The 18028-nt window shown below is 43.6% G+C and overlaps 1 protein-coding gene across 2 annotated transcripts in view; it reads right to left on the bottom strand.

Annotated features, from left to right (window-relative positions):
- Nucleotides 1-18028, bottom strand: part of tprb (translocated promoter region b, nuclear basket protein) — a 107674-nt gene that overhangs the window by 75188 nt on the left and 14458 nt on the right. For both annotated transcript variants that reach the window (XM_078218317.1, XM_078218316.1), the window contains exons 7-14: nucleotides 17506-17598; nucleotides 16649-16729; nucleotides 11065-11152; nucleotides 10821-10961; nucleotides 10639-10733; nucleotides 9983-10180; nucleotides 5696-5803; nucleotides 5101-5327 (exon numbers count right to left, since the gene is read on the bottom strand). In XM_078218317.1, the coding sequence (XP_078074443.1) occupies nucleotides 5101-5327; nucleotides 5696-5803; nucleotides 9983-10180; nucleotides 10639-10733; nucleotides 10821-10961; nucleotides 11065-11152; nucleotides 16649-16729; nucleotides 17506-17598 (1031 nt within the window). The remainder of the gene's footprint in view (nucleotides 1-5100; nucleotides 5328-5695; nucleotides 5804-9982; nucleotides 10181-10638; nucleotides 10734-10820; nucleotides 10962-11064; nucleotides 11153-16648; nucleotides 16730-17505; nucleotides 17599-18028) is intronic.

Genomic DNA, 18028 nt, shown 5'->3' on the forward strand with positions numbered 1-18028 from the left:
GGAGCAGCAACATTTACCAAGAAGTGGGAAGCAGAAGATCTGGTGTCAAGGAGTGGTAAGCCCGAAACACTACATTAGTGTTTCCCTCCCTCCCTTCTCCTCCTCTAACCAAAAAAAAGGCCACTGAGAAGGTACAAGTGAAGGTAAGAGTTTTATAATTTTTCTCAAATAATTTAATTGATGCTCGAAATGTCGGTCAGTGGGGTTAAGTGTTGCACGAGAGATGTGGCAGATCCGTGACGCTTCCAACGTCTCGGACGACTATGTCGGCAGAAAGTGCACCCAATTGCAGCTCCTTACAGACCGCATGGATAGGTTGGAGCAGCAGTTGGATGCACTTGGGAGCATGAAGGAGGCGGAAAGCATCATAGATAGGAGCTTTAGAGACGTGGTCACACCCAAGGTGCAGACAGATGGATGGGTGACTGCCAGAAGGGACAGGCAGTCAGTGCAGGAATCCCCTGTGGTCATCCCCCTCTCCAACAAGTATACCGTTTTGGATACTGTTGGGGGAGATGGGCTATCAGAGGATAACAGCAGCAGCAGCCAAAGCAGTGACACCACGGCTGGCTCGGTGGTTAAGCAGGGAGGGACAAAGAGCACTAGAGCAATAGTTATAGGGGATTCTATAGTTAGGGGTGCAGATAGGTGCTTTTGTGGACGTGAAAGAGACTCCAGGATGGAATGTTGCCTCCCTGGTGCCAGGGTCCAGGATGTCTCTGAATGGGCAGAAAACATTCTGAAGGGAGAGGGTGAACAGCCAGAGGTCGTGGTACATATTGGTACTAACGACATAGGCAGGAAGAGTGATGAGGTCCTGCAGCAGCAGTTTAGGGATTTAGGTAGAAAGTTAAAAAGCAGGACCTCTAGGGTTGTAATCTCAGGATTACTCCCTGTGCCACGTGCTAGTGAGGCTAGGAATAGGAAGATAGTGCAGCTCAACATGTGGCTAAACAGCTGGTGTAGGAGGGAGGGTTTCAGATATCTGGACCATTGAAGTCTCTTCCGGGGTAGATGGGACCTGTACAAGAAGGACGGGTTGCATCAAAATGGGAAGGGCATAAATATTCTGGCCGGGAGGTTTGCTCGTGTTACACAGGAGGATTTAAACTAGTTTGACAGAGGTGTGGGAACCAAAGCAAAGGTGAATTAGCTGAAGGGGAACCAGAGAGTAGGGCCAGTAAGACCCAGAGAAACAGCAGGCAGGGTGGGGTTGCTAATCAAAGAAGGTCTGGTGGACTGAAGTGCATTTGTTTCAATGCGGGAAGTGTAACAGATAAGGCAGATGAACTTAGAGCTTGGATTCGTACTAGGAACTATGATGTTGTTGCCATTACAGAGACTTGGTTAAGGGAAGGACAGGATTGGCAGCTTAGCATTCCAGGATACAGATGTTTCAGGCGCAATAGAGGGGTGGGGGAGTTGCACTACTGGTTAAGGAGAATATCACAGCTGTACTGCGGGAGGACACCTGAGGGCTCATACAGTGAGGCAATATGGGTAGAGCTCAGGAATAGGAAGGGTGTAGTCACAATGTTGGGGGCTTACTATCGGCCACCCAACTGCCAGGGGGGAGATAGAGGAACAGATATGTAGGCAGATTTTGGCACGGTGTAAAAGTAACAGGGTTGTTGTGGTGGGAGATTTTAACTTCCCTTATACTGACTGGGACTCACTTAGTGCTAGGGGCGTGGATGGGACAGAGTTTGTAAGGAGCATCTGGGAGGGCTTCTTGAAACAGTATGTAGATAGTCCAACTAGGGAAGGGGCCATACTGGACCCAGTATTGGGGATGAGCCTGGCCAGATGGTCGATGTTTCAGTAGGGGAGCAGTTCGGGAACAGTGACCACAATTCAGTAAGCTTTAAGGTACTGATGGATAAAGATAAGTGTAGTCCTCAAGTTAAGGTGCTAAATTGGGGGAAGGCTAATTACAACAATATTAGGCAGGAACTGAAGAATGTAGGTTGGGGGCAGATGTTTGAGGGCAAATCAACATCCGACATGTGGGAGGCTTCCAAGTGTAAGTTGATAGGGATTCAGGACCGGCACATTCCTCTAAGGATGAAGGATAAGTATGGCAAGTTTTGGGAACCTTGGATAACGAGAGATATTGTGAGCCTAGTCAAAGAGAAAAAGGAAGCATTTGTCAAAGCTAGGAGGCTGGGAACACACAAAGCAAGTGTAGAATACAAGGAAAGCAGAAAGAAACTTAAGCAAGGAGTAAGGAGGGCTAAAAGGGGTCACGAAAAAGCATTGGACAGCAGGATTAAGGAAAATCCCAAGGCTTTTTATACATATGTAAAGAGCAAGAGGCTAGCCAGAGAGAGGGTTGGCCCACTCAAGGACAAGGGAGGGAATCTATGCATGGAGCCAGAGGAAATGGGCGAGGTATTAAATGAGTACATTGCGTCACTATTCACCAAAGAGAAGGACTTGGTGGATGATGAGTCTGGGAAAGGATGTGTAGATAGTTTGAGCCATGTTGCGATCAAAAACGTGCTGATATTGGGGTTCTTGAGAAACATTAAGATAGAAAAGTCCCCAGGGCCTGATGGGATATACCCCAGAATACCGAGAGAGGCAAGGGAGGAAATTGTTGGGGCCTTGAGAGAAATCTTTGTATCCTCACTGGCTACAGGGGAGGTCCTAGAGGATTGGAGAATAGCCAATCTTGTTTCTTTGTTTAAGAAGGGTAGCAAGAATAATCCAGGTAATTACAGGCCGGTGAGCCTTACATCAGTGGTAGGGAAATTATTGGACAGGATTCTTCGAGACAGGATTTATTCCCACTTGGAAATAAGTGGACATATTAGTGAGAGGCAACATGGTTTTGTGAAGGGGAGGTCATGTCTCACTAACTTGATCGAGTTTTTCAAGGTGAAAAAATGACGAAGATGATTGATGAGGGTAGGACAGTGGATGTTGTCTACATGGACTTCAGTAAGGCCTTTGACAAGGTCCCTCATGGCAGACTGGTGCAGAAAGTGAAGTTGTATGGGATCAAAGGTGAGCTGGAAAGGTGGATACAAAACTGGCTTGGTCCCAGAAGACAGAGGGTAGCCGTGGAAGGTTCAGTTTCTGAATGGAGAGCTGTGACAAGTGGTGTTCCTCAGGGATCAGTGCTGTGGCCTTTGCTGTTTGTAATAAATATATAAATGTAATTGGATTGATTAGCAAGTTTGCTGACGACACAAAGGTTGGTGGATTTGCGGATGGGATGAGGACCATCAGAGGATACAGCAGGATATAGATCAGTTGGAGACTTGGGCGGGGAGATGGCAGGTGGAGTTTAATCCAGACAAATGTGAGGTAATGCATTTTGGAAGGTCTAATACAGATAGGAAATATACAGTAAATGACAGAACCCTGAAGAGTATTGAAGGGATCTGGGTGTACAAGTACACAGGTCACTAAAAGTAGCAATGCAGGTGGAGCAGGTAGTCAAGGTGGCATACGGCATGCTTGCCTTCATCGACCGAGGCATTGGTGTTTAAAAATTGGCAAGTCATGTTGATGCTTTATTGAACCTTAGTGAGGCCGCACTTGGAATATAGTGTTCAATTCTGGTTGCCACACTACCAGAAGGATGTGGAGGCTTTGGAGAGGGTACAGAAAAGATTTACCAGGATGTTGCCTGGTATGGAGTGCATTAGCTATGAGGAGAGGTTGGAGAAACTTGGTTTGTTCTCACTGAAACGACGGAGGTTGAGGGGGACCTGATAGAAGTCTACGAGATTACGAGAGGCATGGACAGAGTGGATAGTCAGAAGCGTTTTCCCAGTGTGGAAGGCTCAATTACTAGGGGGCGCAGGTTTAAGGTGCGAGGGGCATTGTGTTTAAATGTACGAGGCAGATTTTTTTTTTTAAAAACACACTAGTGGGTGCCTGGAACTCGTTGCCGGGGGGGAGGTAGTGGAAGCGGATACGGTAAGTGACTTTTAAGGGGCGTCTTGACAAATACATAAATAGGATGGAAATAGAGGGATGTGGAAGGGTAGGGGGTTTTAGTTCAGTCGGGCAGCATGGTCAGTGCAGGCTTGGAGGGCTGAAGGGCCTGTTCCTGTGCTGTAATTTTCTTTGTTCTTTGAAATGACAGATAAATCCAAGTACAACTGGTTAGGAATGTGTTCGGGTGGGGTATTAAAAGAGAACACTATTTTAAAATGGGAATTGGTTACGAAGAGAGATTGGCTGGGATGAAGGAAATGAAATTTTTGATAGGTAGACAGGCCTAGCACCACAGTAAACACATTTATCCAAGAGAAATGGATTACAATAGGACATAGAATTTTAGGAGTTAAAGCAAAAGATTGCAATAGTTCAAAAGAGATGATAAGAGTGAATTTCACACTTGCATTATAAAAGTGTGAGCTCATGCAAGAAGTGTTTAAACAGCCATGTCACCTCTATTCTAAGCAAGAAGCAATCCAACAAGAGATATAGATGCAGAGTATGCTAACTGTTGCTGGATTTTGCTTATCGTTTAAAATCAATGGAATCTTGTTTGGGGAGGTTTAGCTTTGACTCAAGTGGAGGGATTTGGAACCTGGTCAATTTAAATGGATTGTGTATCGCCATTAACATTCTTCCCTGGTCTTCACATCTTTCCTCACATTATACCAAATTTGAAAAAAAAAGTTAGGAAGCAGCAGTCCAAGTTTCCTTTCTGGGGTTTGGCACACTCTAGCATTTATCAGTTGGGTTCTAAACAATAGGGATGGCATGGTGGCACAGTGGTTAGCACTGCTGTCTCAGTGCTAGGGACCCGGGTGACTGTGGAGTTTGCACGTTCTCTGTGTCTGCGTGGGTTTCCTCCAGGTGCTCTGATATCCTCCCACAGTCTAAGGATGTGCAGTTTAGGTGGACTAGCCATGGTAAATGTTCAGGGTTACAGGGATAAGATAGGCAGGTGGGCCTGGGTAAGATGCTCTTTGAGAGTCGGTGTAGACTTGATGACTGAATTGGCTCCTTCTGCATTGTAGGGATTTTATGGTTTCATGGAAAAAAGGTTTTCCTTCCACAAACCTCTTGACTAGTTTATGACAACGATTATCAAATTTTAATAATTAAAATGACCTTAAAGAATCAAGTATTTACCGTGCTGAGGTTTTTTCTTGCTCTTCTTGTTCCTGTTTCTCAGCAAGTTCACGAATCGCTACCAACAGCTGTTGATTCTGCTGTTGCAGCTCCTCAACATTACGATAGGTTACTAGATGCTGTGTAATGACTTCAGAGGAACTACTTATGTCAGCAGAACTAACTTCATCTTCACGCAGAATATGATTCCCACGTGCATCCTCCAGTTCCATCAAAAGAACTCTATTCTGAATCACAAAAAATGGGCACATTGGAGGTCAGATATGCAGCAGTTAATGCAATGATATGCTGAGTCTTATTTTTAATTTTAAGCAATATTGCAAGGGAAGATAAAAAGTGCAGCACTGCAGAAGTGTTATGCAACATTCTCTTTTAACTTTTGCCCTTGTAAGTTTCAGTACAGAACAAAGGTGAATGCTAAAGCTTAACAAATGCAATGATTTCACAATATGGCACACCTATTGGTAATAATCAAGATCAGCTACTGTAACAGAAACTTTGCTAGTCTATTAACCTTGCTATATATTTCAGTCCCTCCATTTTAACAGCAATTACATACATCTTAAAGGAATACATGCAATCTTTGATTACCAACCTGCTGAGAGAGGTCCGACACTTGCATTTTTAATCTCTGGTTCTCCCTGCCGAGCAATGAAGAATGCTTATTTACCTCATCAGTACCTTTTTGCAAACGGCGAATTTCCTACAAAAAAAATGATAGATTTTACTAATATGGTGCATCCCATTGTAATTATGTTTCTCGATAAGCTGACCAAGTCATCAGTTGCAAAATTTAAAATTCAAAGCTCAGTATGTTGAGGTATACATTCACTTTTATAAGGGATTGTGCAGAGTCTTCAGTAGCTGTCTGTTAATATGGACCCAGAGAACTTCTGTAGATGCATTCAAGCCAAAAAGTAAGTTTTTAGCACGCAACACTTATGGCAATACCTCTGGTAGGCATTTCTTGTTGAATCAATATTGGAGAAAAGTTCTGAGGTTGTTATTCTTATTTCGTCTAATTTCACACCACATCTTAATGCGACATTACTGACTAGCAGAACACAAATTCATTAATCTTAAAAGAACTTTAAAAGTGGACTACTCTACCAGGTTAGGACAAAACACAATATCAGGTATTCTTCATTACAGTAGATGGTGAATTGGATTGAGAGAAATCATGAATAAACTTAATGTTTATCAAGTAATTGCACTGAAATATACTACAAGTGCAGTTACTGCCTTGACACCACATAAACAGTGGCTACAAGAGGTCTGAGGCGAGGAATACTGCGGTGAATAAATCACCCCGACTCAAAGAACAAAGAACAGTACAGCACAGGAAACAGGCCCTTTGGCCCTCCAAGCCTGTGCCGCTCCTTGGTCCAACTAGACCAATCGTTTGTATCCCTCCATTCCCAGGCTGCTCATGTGACTATCCAGGTAAGTCTTAAACGTTGTCAGCGTGCCTGCCTCCACCACCTTACTTGGCAGCGCATTCCAGGCCCCCACCACCCTCTGTGTAAAAAACATCCCTCTAATATCCGAGTTATACTTCGCCCCTCTCACCTTGAGCCCGTGACCCCTCGTGAACGTCACTTCTGATCTGGGAAAAAGCTTCCCACCGTTCACCCTATCTATACCCTTCATAATCTTGTACACCTCTATTAGATCTCCCCTCATTCTCCGCCTTTCCAGGGAGAACAACCCCAGTTTACCCAATCTCTCCTCATAGCTAAGACCCTCCATACCAGGCAACATCCTGGTAAACCTTCTCTGCACTCTCTCTAAAGCCTCCACGTCCTTCTGGTAGTGCGGCGACCAGAACTGGACGCAGTACTCCAAATGTGGCCTAACCAGCGTTCTATACTGCTGCATCATCAGACTCCAGCTTTTATACTCTATACCCTGTCCTATAAAGGCAAGCATACCATATGCCTTCTTCACCACCTTCTCCACCTGTGTTGCCACCTTCAAGGATTTGTGGACTTGCACACCTAGGTCCCTCTGTGTTTCTATACTCCTGATGACTCTGCCATTTATTGTATAACTCCTCCCTACATTATTTCTTCCAAAATGCATCACTTCGCATTTATCTGGATTAAACTCCATCTGCCACCTCTCCGCCCAATTTTCCAGCCTATCTATATCCTGCTGACAATGCTCTTCGCTATCTGCAAGTCCAGCCATCTTCATGTCATCCGCTAAACTTGCTGATTACACCAGTTACACCTTCCAAATCATTTATATATATATCACAAATAGCAGAGGTCCCAGTACAGAGCCCTGCGGAACACCACTGGTCACAGACCTCCAGCCGGAAAAAGACCCTTCGACCACTACCCTCTGTCTCCTATGGCCAAGCCAGTTCTCCACCCATCTAGCCACTTCTCCTTGTATCCCATGAGCCTTAACCTTCTTAACCAACCTGCCATGTGGGACTTTGTCAAATGCCTTACTGAAATCCATATAGACGACATCCACGGCCCTTCCTTCATCAACCGTTTTTGTCACTTCCTCAAAAAGCTCCACCACATTCGTAAGGCATGACCTCCCTCTTACAAAACCATGCTGTCTGTCACTAATGAGATTGTTCCGTTCTAAATGCACATACATCCTGTCTCTAAGAATCCTCTCCAACAACTTCCCTACCACGGACGTCAAGCTCACTGGCCTATAATTTCCTGGGTTATCCCTGCTACAGGACCACATTCGCTATCCTCCAATCCTCAGGGACCTCACCCATGTCCAAAGAAGCGACAAAGATTTCCGTCAGAGGCCCAGCAATTTCATCTCTCGTCTCCCTGAGCAGTCGAGGATAGATGCCATCAGGCCCTGGGGCTTTGTCAGTTTTAATGTTCCCTAAAAAACCTAACACTTCCTCTCTTGTAATGGAGATTTTCTCTAACGGGTCAACACCTCCCTCCGAGACACTCCCGGTTAACACACCCCTCTCCTTCGTGAATACCGATGCAAAGTATTCATTTAGGATCTCCCCTATTCCCTTGGGTTCTAAGCATAATTCCCCTCCTTTGTCCCCGAGAGGTCCGATTTTCTCCCTGACAACTCTTTTGTTCCTAACGTATGAATAGAATGCCTTAGGATTCTCCTTAATCCTGCCTGCCAAGAACATCTCGTGACCTCTTTTTGCCCTTCTAACTCCCCATTTGAGTTCTTTCCTACTCTCTCTGTATTCCTCCAGAGCTCCATCTGTTTTCTGGACTTAACGTACGCCTCCCTTTTCATTTTAATCAGATCCTCAATTTCTCTGGTTATCCACGGCTCTCGAATCCTACCTTTCCTATCTTTCCTTTTTACAGGCACATGCCTATCCTGCAGCCTTATCAATAGTTCCTTAACAGACTCCGACATGCCAGACGCGGACTTACCCTCGAACATCCTCTCCCAATCAACATCCACCAATTCCTGCCTAATCCGGCTATAGTTAGCCTTTCCCCAATTTAGCACCCTATTTAACACTCCCCAAAGCCTGCCCACTATCTACAAGGCACAAGTCAGGAGTGTGATGGAAAACTCCCCACTTGCCTGGATGGGTGCAGCGCCAACAATACAAGAAGCTTGACACTATTCTGGACAAAACAGCCCGCTTGATTGGCACCACATCCACAAACATCCACTCCCTCCACCACCGAAGCTCAGTAGCAGCAGTGTATACTATTTACAAGATGCACTGCAGAAATACACCAAAGAAATACACCAAAGATCCTTAGACAGCACCTTCCAAACTCATGACATCTTCCATCTATAAAGGGCAAGGGTTACAGTTACATAGGAACACCACCACCTGCAAGTTCCCCTTCAAGTCACTCACCATCCTGACTTGGAAATTTATCGCCTTTCCTTCACAATCACTGGGTCAAAATCCTGGCATTCCCTTCCCAACAGCTTTGTGGGTCAACCCACAGCAAGTGGACTGCAGTGTTAAGGAAGCTAGTTCACCACCACCTCCTCCTCAAGGGCAGCTCGGTATGGGCAATAAACGCTGGTCAACCAGCAACTCCCTTGTCACATGATTGAATAAAAAAATTGCAGAGGCCACACTTCTTCATGCATATAGCTGCATTGTCTTGGATGTCAAAGCATGCAACTGCAGAACTGATCATTAAAATATAGGTCCTTAGGAGAACTCAAACAGCTTTATCCACAGTTGAAGCAAGCCAAAATAGCAAGCAACAAAATTTGCTTACAAAAGGTTACATCTTGCTGTACAGTATATCCCAGATTGCAAGCATGATCATATGTGTTTACACTTTAAATTGTTTGAAGTGTGAAAGATATAGATTACCATGCACAGTGATGTGAAAGACTCAGAATTCATGAACATCCTAGAACTATAAAAATCTTTAGCACTTTAAAATAATCCCAAGTAGACGGATTCAGTTCATTGTGACCATTAACCTGGGGAATGAATATATAGACAAGAGCAAGGATAAATACTGTGTTATGAGAGACTTGCATGTAGGGTAGCATAAATAGCAACAACTGAGGAAGCTAGCCAAAGCCTGATAAGACTGCTGCTCACAACAACTGGTGACCTGAGCAACACACAGGAAAGCCTCTGGGTAATGGAGCGAGCAGGGCAGCAGTGGACCGTTACGCTGCCAGCTGGTCAGCAGAACAATACCAATGGTGAGAGGAACCACTTGTACACCAGCCAGCATATTGCAAGCCGAGTGCAAATACATAACTGAGTAGTGGCTAGCTGATTGGTATCTGGAGTCAGTGAATAATCTATGTCATAAACAGTCCTACTGCTCCAAAGATTGCAGACCACAGAAATGTTCAATACTACTATGGTTCAAGGATATTCAAAGAAACACAAAAAGGAAGCTGATAACAGTGCAAGTCGAACAAAAATTACCTTCATGGCATCTTCCAATTTCGCTGAGAGATGTGCTACAGCCTTCTGCACACGTTCATATTCTTCACGCTGACGCTTCAAAAGTGGAGCCTTCATCTCCACTTCTTTAACAATTTCATCCAAATATTTGTTTACCCTCTTATTCTCTTGTTTTGCCAGTAGCAATTGATCCTGGGCTTCCACATATCCATTATATAACTGTACAGACAGAGCAAACCAAAACTATTAACTTGTGTTTGCGTACATTTTAGAAACCAAAATATGACAAAACTGGCCTACCCAGTTTCATTATATCAGCATTACTTTGGCTTTATAAAGGCCAACATCTCAAAATCAACAAACACTTATGAGCTTACAGCATACTTTCAATCTCCAACTTCCAACAGCATTACTAATTACAATTCATTCTGTGGTTCAAGTAGTTCCAAAAACAAAACGATTGCAACTGTAGTTATAATGAAATTAGCATTGCTGACGGTTGTCACAGGTCCAGGAAGTTAGTGGCAGCAATCAAAACTGAAGCCCAGAAGTACCCTCTCAATCAATGCCTCAACTATAAAAAGGTGTTACCACTGGAGCTCAATACAAGAGATGAGTCTAGGTCAGTTATTTGGTACTTTATTACAAACATTACTTGACTGACAATAGCATCATACCTCTGTAAGTTTCATTCCAGGCTTTACAATCTTAGCAACAGCTGCTGCAGTGGGTGACATAGCTGCCAGTTCATCTTCTGAAAGACTAGCTGCTCCTATTGTAAAAAAATTACATGCAGTAAGATAATAAAGCACACATGCAGTTGCGTTACAATCCTTCAGAATCAAAATAATATGCGTACCTTTACGCTTAGTAGCCGACAAGAGATGGTTAGCATTTTCCAATTCTTTTTCAAGTTTGCTAATCTTTTCATTGAGTTCAACAACTGCTCTAGTCTTGGAGGCATCGACCTCAATCAGTCGATCTTCAGTTATTTTATGGGCTGAAATAAAAATTGCCACAAGTGTTTATTTTCATAAGTAATTCACAACTAAAAATGTATATTACGTGTAATTGTAGACAACCCTTTGATACAGCAATCTCACCTTCATTTGCTTGTTTCAGTAGACTATGAAGCTCCTCAACTGCTCTGGTGAGTTCTGTTGCCTTTGTTTCAGAATCGTCTGCAGAACCCTGAAATGATTCAAAGGATTATATTTATATTTTACACATTCACTTCGTTGATTAAAAGTCAAATTCACCTGTATTTTAAAACAGTGCAATTCAAACAATACTTTGGATGGAAAGACTCATTCAATGCATTACTTCAGATTGAGAAGTGAGAAAATATCCCAAATGATCCGTAAACTGAATTATCAATTTCAGGTACAAGTGAAATGGGAGGAACAAAATACTACTGCCATGCTTATCTGCAAGTATTCTAACAGTTAGAAGAGATAATTGTGTCCTTATGCAGGAGTGGAAGTAACAGCAACCATTTTCTATGTCATGCAAAAAAGATAAAAGTGGGGCTGCAGTGGCCAAGGGACAAACTTTACATGGTTACCTATTGTTCCTCACAAAAGGGCAGTCTGGTATCCATCAGCCACTGTTCAGGAACACCCTAAAGAATGTGGCCTAGAGGGGAATGTCATAGCAACTGTTAATGAAGACAGGTGCTCCCAGTTGCAGGCCCAGTTCAAAATGCAAACCTGCTCCACTATCAATGAACTTAAGCTCAATCGCAGTTGGAAATGATACCCTTCTTTTAAAAATTATGACCGCGTACAAATAATTTGCTTTTAAATATCCACAAAAATAGATTGGATTAGTCACTCAAGTCGGTGTGAAAAGTAAAACTAAGTTGCTGGTCTCAATTTTGCAGTTGAAATGATTAAAACGACAGCATTTGTCATCATTAGAAGAATGAAGTTGACAGCATCTTCTGGCACCTGCACATGGGCAGTGGAAATTTCAAAGTTGCTGTCAGTGATACCTCATTCCTCCAAAGGGTGCACTGTTGAAATCCTCGCTGATGAAAACCTAGAGACATCATGAATTAAAGAATACTTCCATTCTTTCTGGTTTTAGTCTTGCTATAAAAACACTCAATGTTAAATATTATACAGGTACCTTAGTTGCTGCAAAGACTATATACTTAAGACCATGAAAACTAATTGTGTGTGGGGAATGTTATTGGCGTGAAGTGCTTTGAGGCGTCCAGTGACTGTGGAAAGTGCTACATAAATGTCCTCCCTGCCAATACAGGGGGAAGGCATCTTCTGGTTAAAAGTAGCATCTGGGACACATTTACAAGGCAAGTAAAAACTTTCAGGATACTGCATGTCACAGTCAGAATCCTCAAACAAATCAAGGATACTTACCTCCAATATCTAGATAGAACATAGCATGAAGTCTCTCAACAGCAGATTAAAGTGCAGCAGGTTTATTTGGAATCACGAGTTTCGGAGCACTGCTCCACCATCACGTGAGTGGAGAGCTAGGTTCACAAACATGGCATATAAAAAAGGCGAAGACACAATTGTAAGATAATTACAGATTGGAATGTGAAGAATGGGTGAAATGCACGTCTCTGAGGTACAGACAGTGCGAGCGGAGAGTGGGATAACCACAGGTTAAAGAGGTGTGAATTGTCTCAAGCCAAGTTGGTAGGAAATTGTAAGCCCAAGCCAAATGATGGGAGTTACACGTGGTGTGACATGAACCCAAGGTCCCGATTGAGGTTGTCCTCAAGTGTGCGGAACTTGGCTGCTATGTTTCTGCTCGACGATTCTGCATTGTTGTGTCTTGAAGGCCACCTTGGAGAAACTTACCTCAAGAAGATCGGAGGCTGAATGCTCTTGACTGCTGAAGTGTTCCAACAGGAAGGGAACACTCCTGCCTGGCAAGTGCCATGCGGTATCCATTCATCTGTGGTCATAGCGTCTGCATGATCTCACCAATGTACCATGCCTTGGGACATTCTTTCCTTCAGCACATGAGTAGACAACATTGGCCGAGTTGCACGAGTATGTACCACGTACTTGGTGGGTGGTGTTCTCACATGTGATGGTGGTATCCATTTCGATGATCTGGCATGTCTTGCAGAGGTTGCTGTGGCAGGGTTGAGAGATGTTGTGGTCGCTGTTCTCCTGAAGGCTGGGTAGTTTGCTGCAAACAATGGTCTGTTTGAGGTTGGGAGGTTGTTTGAAGGCAACTAGTGGGCATGTGGGATGGCCTTGGTACAGCTGTTCAACTTGTCATCGAAGATAATGAATGCTCTGAAGATGTCGTAGTCTCTCCGTTCTGGGGAAGTACTGGATGAAGGGTATTCTGTCGGTCATGTCCTGTGTTTGTTTTCTGAGGTCGGTGTGGTTTTTTGCTGTGGAGTGTCGGAACGATCAATCGAGTCGAGCGCCATATCCCATTCTTACGAGGGTGTCTTTCAGCGTCCCTCCTTGTCTGAACAGATCCTGTGCATACGGAGGGCTTGTCCGTAGGGGATGGCTTCTTTAATGGATTTAGAGTGGAAGCTGGAGAAGTGGAGCATCGTGAGGTTATCCATGGGCTTGCAGTCAAGTGAAGTGCTGAGGTAACCGTCCTCAATGGAGATGCATGTGTCTAGGAATGCAACCAAATCTGGAGAGTAGTCCATGGTGAGTCTGATGGTGGGGTGAACTTGATGTCATCATCTAGTCGTTTGAGTGATACTTCACCGTGAGTCCAAAGGAAGAAAACGTCACTGATGTATCTGATGTACAGCGTCGGTTGAAAGTCTTGTGCGGCGAAAAGGTCTTGTTCAAACATGTGCAGGAAGATGTTGGCATATTGAGGTGTGGATTTGGTCCCCATGGCTGTTCCGTGTGTCTGATGAAGAACTGGTTGCCGAAGGTGGAGACGTTATGGTCCAGGATGAAGCGGATGACTTGTAGAATTGCGTCTGAAGATTGGCAGTTGTTGGTATTGAGTACTGAGGCTATTGCAGCAATGCCGTCGCTGTGGGGGATGCCGGTGGAGAGTGCCGAGACGTCCATTGTAACGAGGAACATTCCTGGTTCAAGTGGTCCATGAATGCCAAATTTCTGTAAGCAGTCCAGAGTGTTGCGACAGAAGCTGAGAGTTCCTTGTACGATGGGTTTCAGGATGCTCTCGACGTAGCCAGAAAGGTTCTCACACAGGGTCCCATTGCCTGATACGATGGGACAGATGGGTGTGTTGGCCTTGTGCATCTTCGGGAGGCAAGACAGCCCCAAATGTCACCCAAGAAGTGCAACGCCATCCACGCTCTCAAGATAAATTGCAACATTGTTATCAAACCAGCAAAGGAGGGGCCACCATCATACTGAACAGAATGGACTACATACAAAGAAGTGTACCGACAACTGAACAACCAGGAACACTGTAGTTACCCACAGATTCAACCAAATAACACACCCACCAACTCAGATTGATCAAGACCTTCAAAGCACCCTATGTGCTCTCATCCCACATACTCTATGTTGGAGATCTCTACTGTCTCCCAACCTCTGCAAGGTGTGTCGGATCACCAACATGGATACCACCATCACGTGAGAACACCATTCAAGGACATGGTACGTACTCATGCAACTCTGCCAACATTGTCTACCTCATACATTAGAGGAAAGGATATCACGAGGTATGGTATATCAGCGAGACCATGCAGACGCCACGATAACGGATGAATGGACACCACGCGACAATTGCCAGGCAGGAGTGTTGCCTTCTAGTCGGGGAACACTTCAGCAGTGAAGGGCATTCAGCCTCCGAACTTTGGGTAAGCGGCCTTCAAGACACATGACTACACAGAATCGTCACACAAAAACGGATAGCCAAGTTCTGCACAATGAGGACAACCTCGACCGGGATCTTGGGTTCATGTCACGCTCCATGTAATCCCCACCATTTGGCCTGGACTTACAAAATCCTACTAACTGTCCTGGCTGGAGACAATTCACATCTCTAACCTGTGATTATCCCTCTCTCCACTCACACTGTCTGTACCTGTAAAGACTCGCATTCCAACCATTCTTCACATTCCATTCGGCAATTATCTTACAATTGTGTCTTTGCCTACATATGCCGTGTTTGTGGACCTACCTCTCCACTCACATGATGACAGAGAGGCGCTCCGAAAGCTCATGATTCCAAACAAACCTGTTGGATTTTAATCTGGTGTTGAGACTTCTTATTGTGCCCATCCTAGTCCAATGCCAGCATCTCCACATCATAGAGCATGCTGCATGCCACATTTCCACAGAAAATTTCAAATTCCAGCATTGCATAAAGTGTGTGATTGGTCAACTCTCCCTCCATGTTCTAGATATACTGGCTAATACATCGTAGTCTCAGAATGGAATGATGGAACGTAACAACATTCCATCAGGTGTTGTGAAGCGTGTGGAGGGATGTCAGAAGTTGCAGCAAGACATTGATAAGATGCAAGACTGGGCGGAGAAGTGGCATATGGAGTTCAACCCAGATAAGTGTGAGGTGGTTCATTTTGGCAGGTCAAATAGGATGGCGGAATATAATATTAATGGTAGGACTCTTGGCAGAGTGGAAGATCAGAAGGATCTTGGGGTCCGAGCTCATAGGACGCTCAAAAGCAGCTGTGCAGGTTGAGGCTGTGGTTAAGGCGGCGTATGGTGTACTGGCCTTCATCAATCGAGGAATTGAGTTTAGGAGTCGTGAGATAATGTTGCAGCTATATAAGACCCTGGTCAGACCACACTTGGAGTACTGTGCTCAGTTCTGGTCGCCTCATTACAGGAAGGATGTGGAAACCATAGAAAGGGTGCAGAGGAGATTTACAAAGGTGTTGTCTGGGTTGAGGAGCATGCCTTGAGGATAGGTTGAGTGAGCTTGGCCTTTTCTCCTTAGAGAGATGAAGGATGAGGGGTGACCTGATAGAGGTGTATAAGATGTCGCGAGGTATTGATCGAGTGGACAGTCGGAGGCTTTTTCCCAGGCCTGAAATGGTTGCCACAAGAGGACACAGGTTTAAGGTGCTGGGGTGTAGGTACAGAGGAGATGTCAGGGGTAAGTTTTTCACTCAGAGGGTGGTGGGTGCGTGGAATGGGCTGCCAGCAACGGTGATGGAGGTGGATTCGATAGGGTCTTTTAAGAGACTTTTAGATAAGTACATGGAACTTAGTAAGATAGAGGGTTATAGGTAAGCCTGGTAATCACTAAGGTAGGGACATGTTCAGCACAACTTTGTGGGCTGAAGGGCCTGTATTGTGCTGTAGTTTTTCTATGTTCTAACATTTATTGTGCTGAATTGTGGTTCAAGACAAAGAATTTGATTAATAGTGGTGGGAAAAGTAGAGAGATGTACAACTTTGTTCCGTCTTTAAGTTCTGCTCACCACAACTTCTGCATAAACATCAATACAATTTAGTGATAGATTTTGTGGTCATACAAAAATATAGAATTAAAATATTACTGTGAAAAGACAAGAACTACTGAATGTATAAAGCACTTAGCTACTAAATCATTTATCAGGGATGATACTATTTCCCTTTTGAAAAGCATGCCTGTTAGTCACTGTACAAATGAGAATTGTTACACAATGCAAACCATGTTGACTATACATGAATTTCCAAAGCATTAAAAATTAGCAAAACTATGTTAAAAGTGCATAATGAGCTGTAGAAAAATAATTGTTACCTTGTACAAGTTTGACAACTTCAAATGGGCATTTAATTCATTTCGAAACCTTTCCTCCGTGGTTGCTGACTGTTCCTTAGACTAGTAAGAAAAAGTGTGCTAATTAGTGTACGTACACATACAATTTTCAAAGGTTAAGAAATATGTTTAGATTCAACTACAAGAAAATGCAAACATTTTAATAAGTTGTACAAGCAAAGATTTGAAACAGTGGTTCAAATTATGAAGCATGGTGCTGCATTCTGCATAAACTATAGGGAGAGATGGTGGCCTAGTGGTAATGTCACTGGACTCAATCCAGAGACCCAGGCCATTGCTCTGGGAACACTAGCTCAAATTCCAGTGCGACAGATGATTGAATTTAAATTCAATTGATAATCTGAAACTTAAAGCCAATTTCAGTAATGGTGATCATGAAACTGTTATTGATTGTTCTAAATACATCTGGTTCACTAGTGATTTTTAGCAAAGAAAATTTGCCATCCTACATGACTATAGATCCAGAGCAATGTGGTTGACCCTTAACTACCTCTCCGAAATAGCTGAATAAGCCACTCAGTTCAAAGGCAATTAGGGTGGACAACAACTACTGCTTTGCCAGCGATGCCCGCATCCCAAAGAATGAGTGAATTATTTGCTGTGTTGATTGCTTAAAAACAAAACAATATTTTACATTTGCACAACATTGGTAGACTTAACTGCTTGGGGAAGAATTTGGTGGATTGAATGGCTGTTACTTCAATTCTTACAATCGAGAATAAAAGTGCACTTGGTGAGCAAAAACAGAAACGAGCAATTGGACTCAGTCCCATTTTGAAATACTCATATGCTAATTGTAGAATGGGGAATAAACTAACCTCTTTCAGTTTATTCATTAAGTCCTCAATTTGCTTCTCAAAATTTTCCTTAGCTGCTTTTAAAGTCTGGATCTGCTCTTCCATGCTGCACATCTGTAAAAGACAACCATTAGAATCAAAATCAGGGTTAGAAACTCACTGCTTAAAAAAGATAGTAGAGGCAGAAGCCTCAATTCAAAGATATTTGGATGTGCACCTTAAGTCTGTAACTCCAGGGCTATGCATTGAGTGCTGGAAAATGGGTTTAAGCTGAGTTGTTCATTTTCAGCTAGCACAGGCACAATGGGCTGAATGGTCTTCTGTTCAGTAACAATTCTAAGATTTAGAGCTGTTCATTATCACGGAATGAAATTAAAATTCTTGCAGTAAAAATTGCACGTGAAAATTAACAAAGGGTAAAATACAAAAAACTTCAATGTATGTCTAGTTCAGTTGGAAGCACTTTTGTCTAAGTCAAAGGTCATAGATTCAAGTCTCATTCTAGCAGCTAAGTACAATCTGGAGCATGTATATTGTTGGAGCT

The sequence above is a fragment of the Mustelus asterias genome, chromosome 8 (genome assembly GCF_964213995.1).
Source record: "Mustelus asterias chromosome 8, sMusAst1.hap1.1, whole genome shotgun sequence".
Classification (NCBI taxonomy): domain Eukaryota; kingdom Metazoa; phylum Chordata; class Chondrichthyes; order Carcharhiniformes; family Triakidae; genus Mustelus; species Mustelus asterias.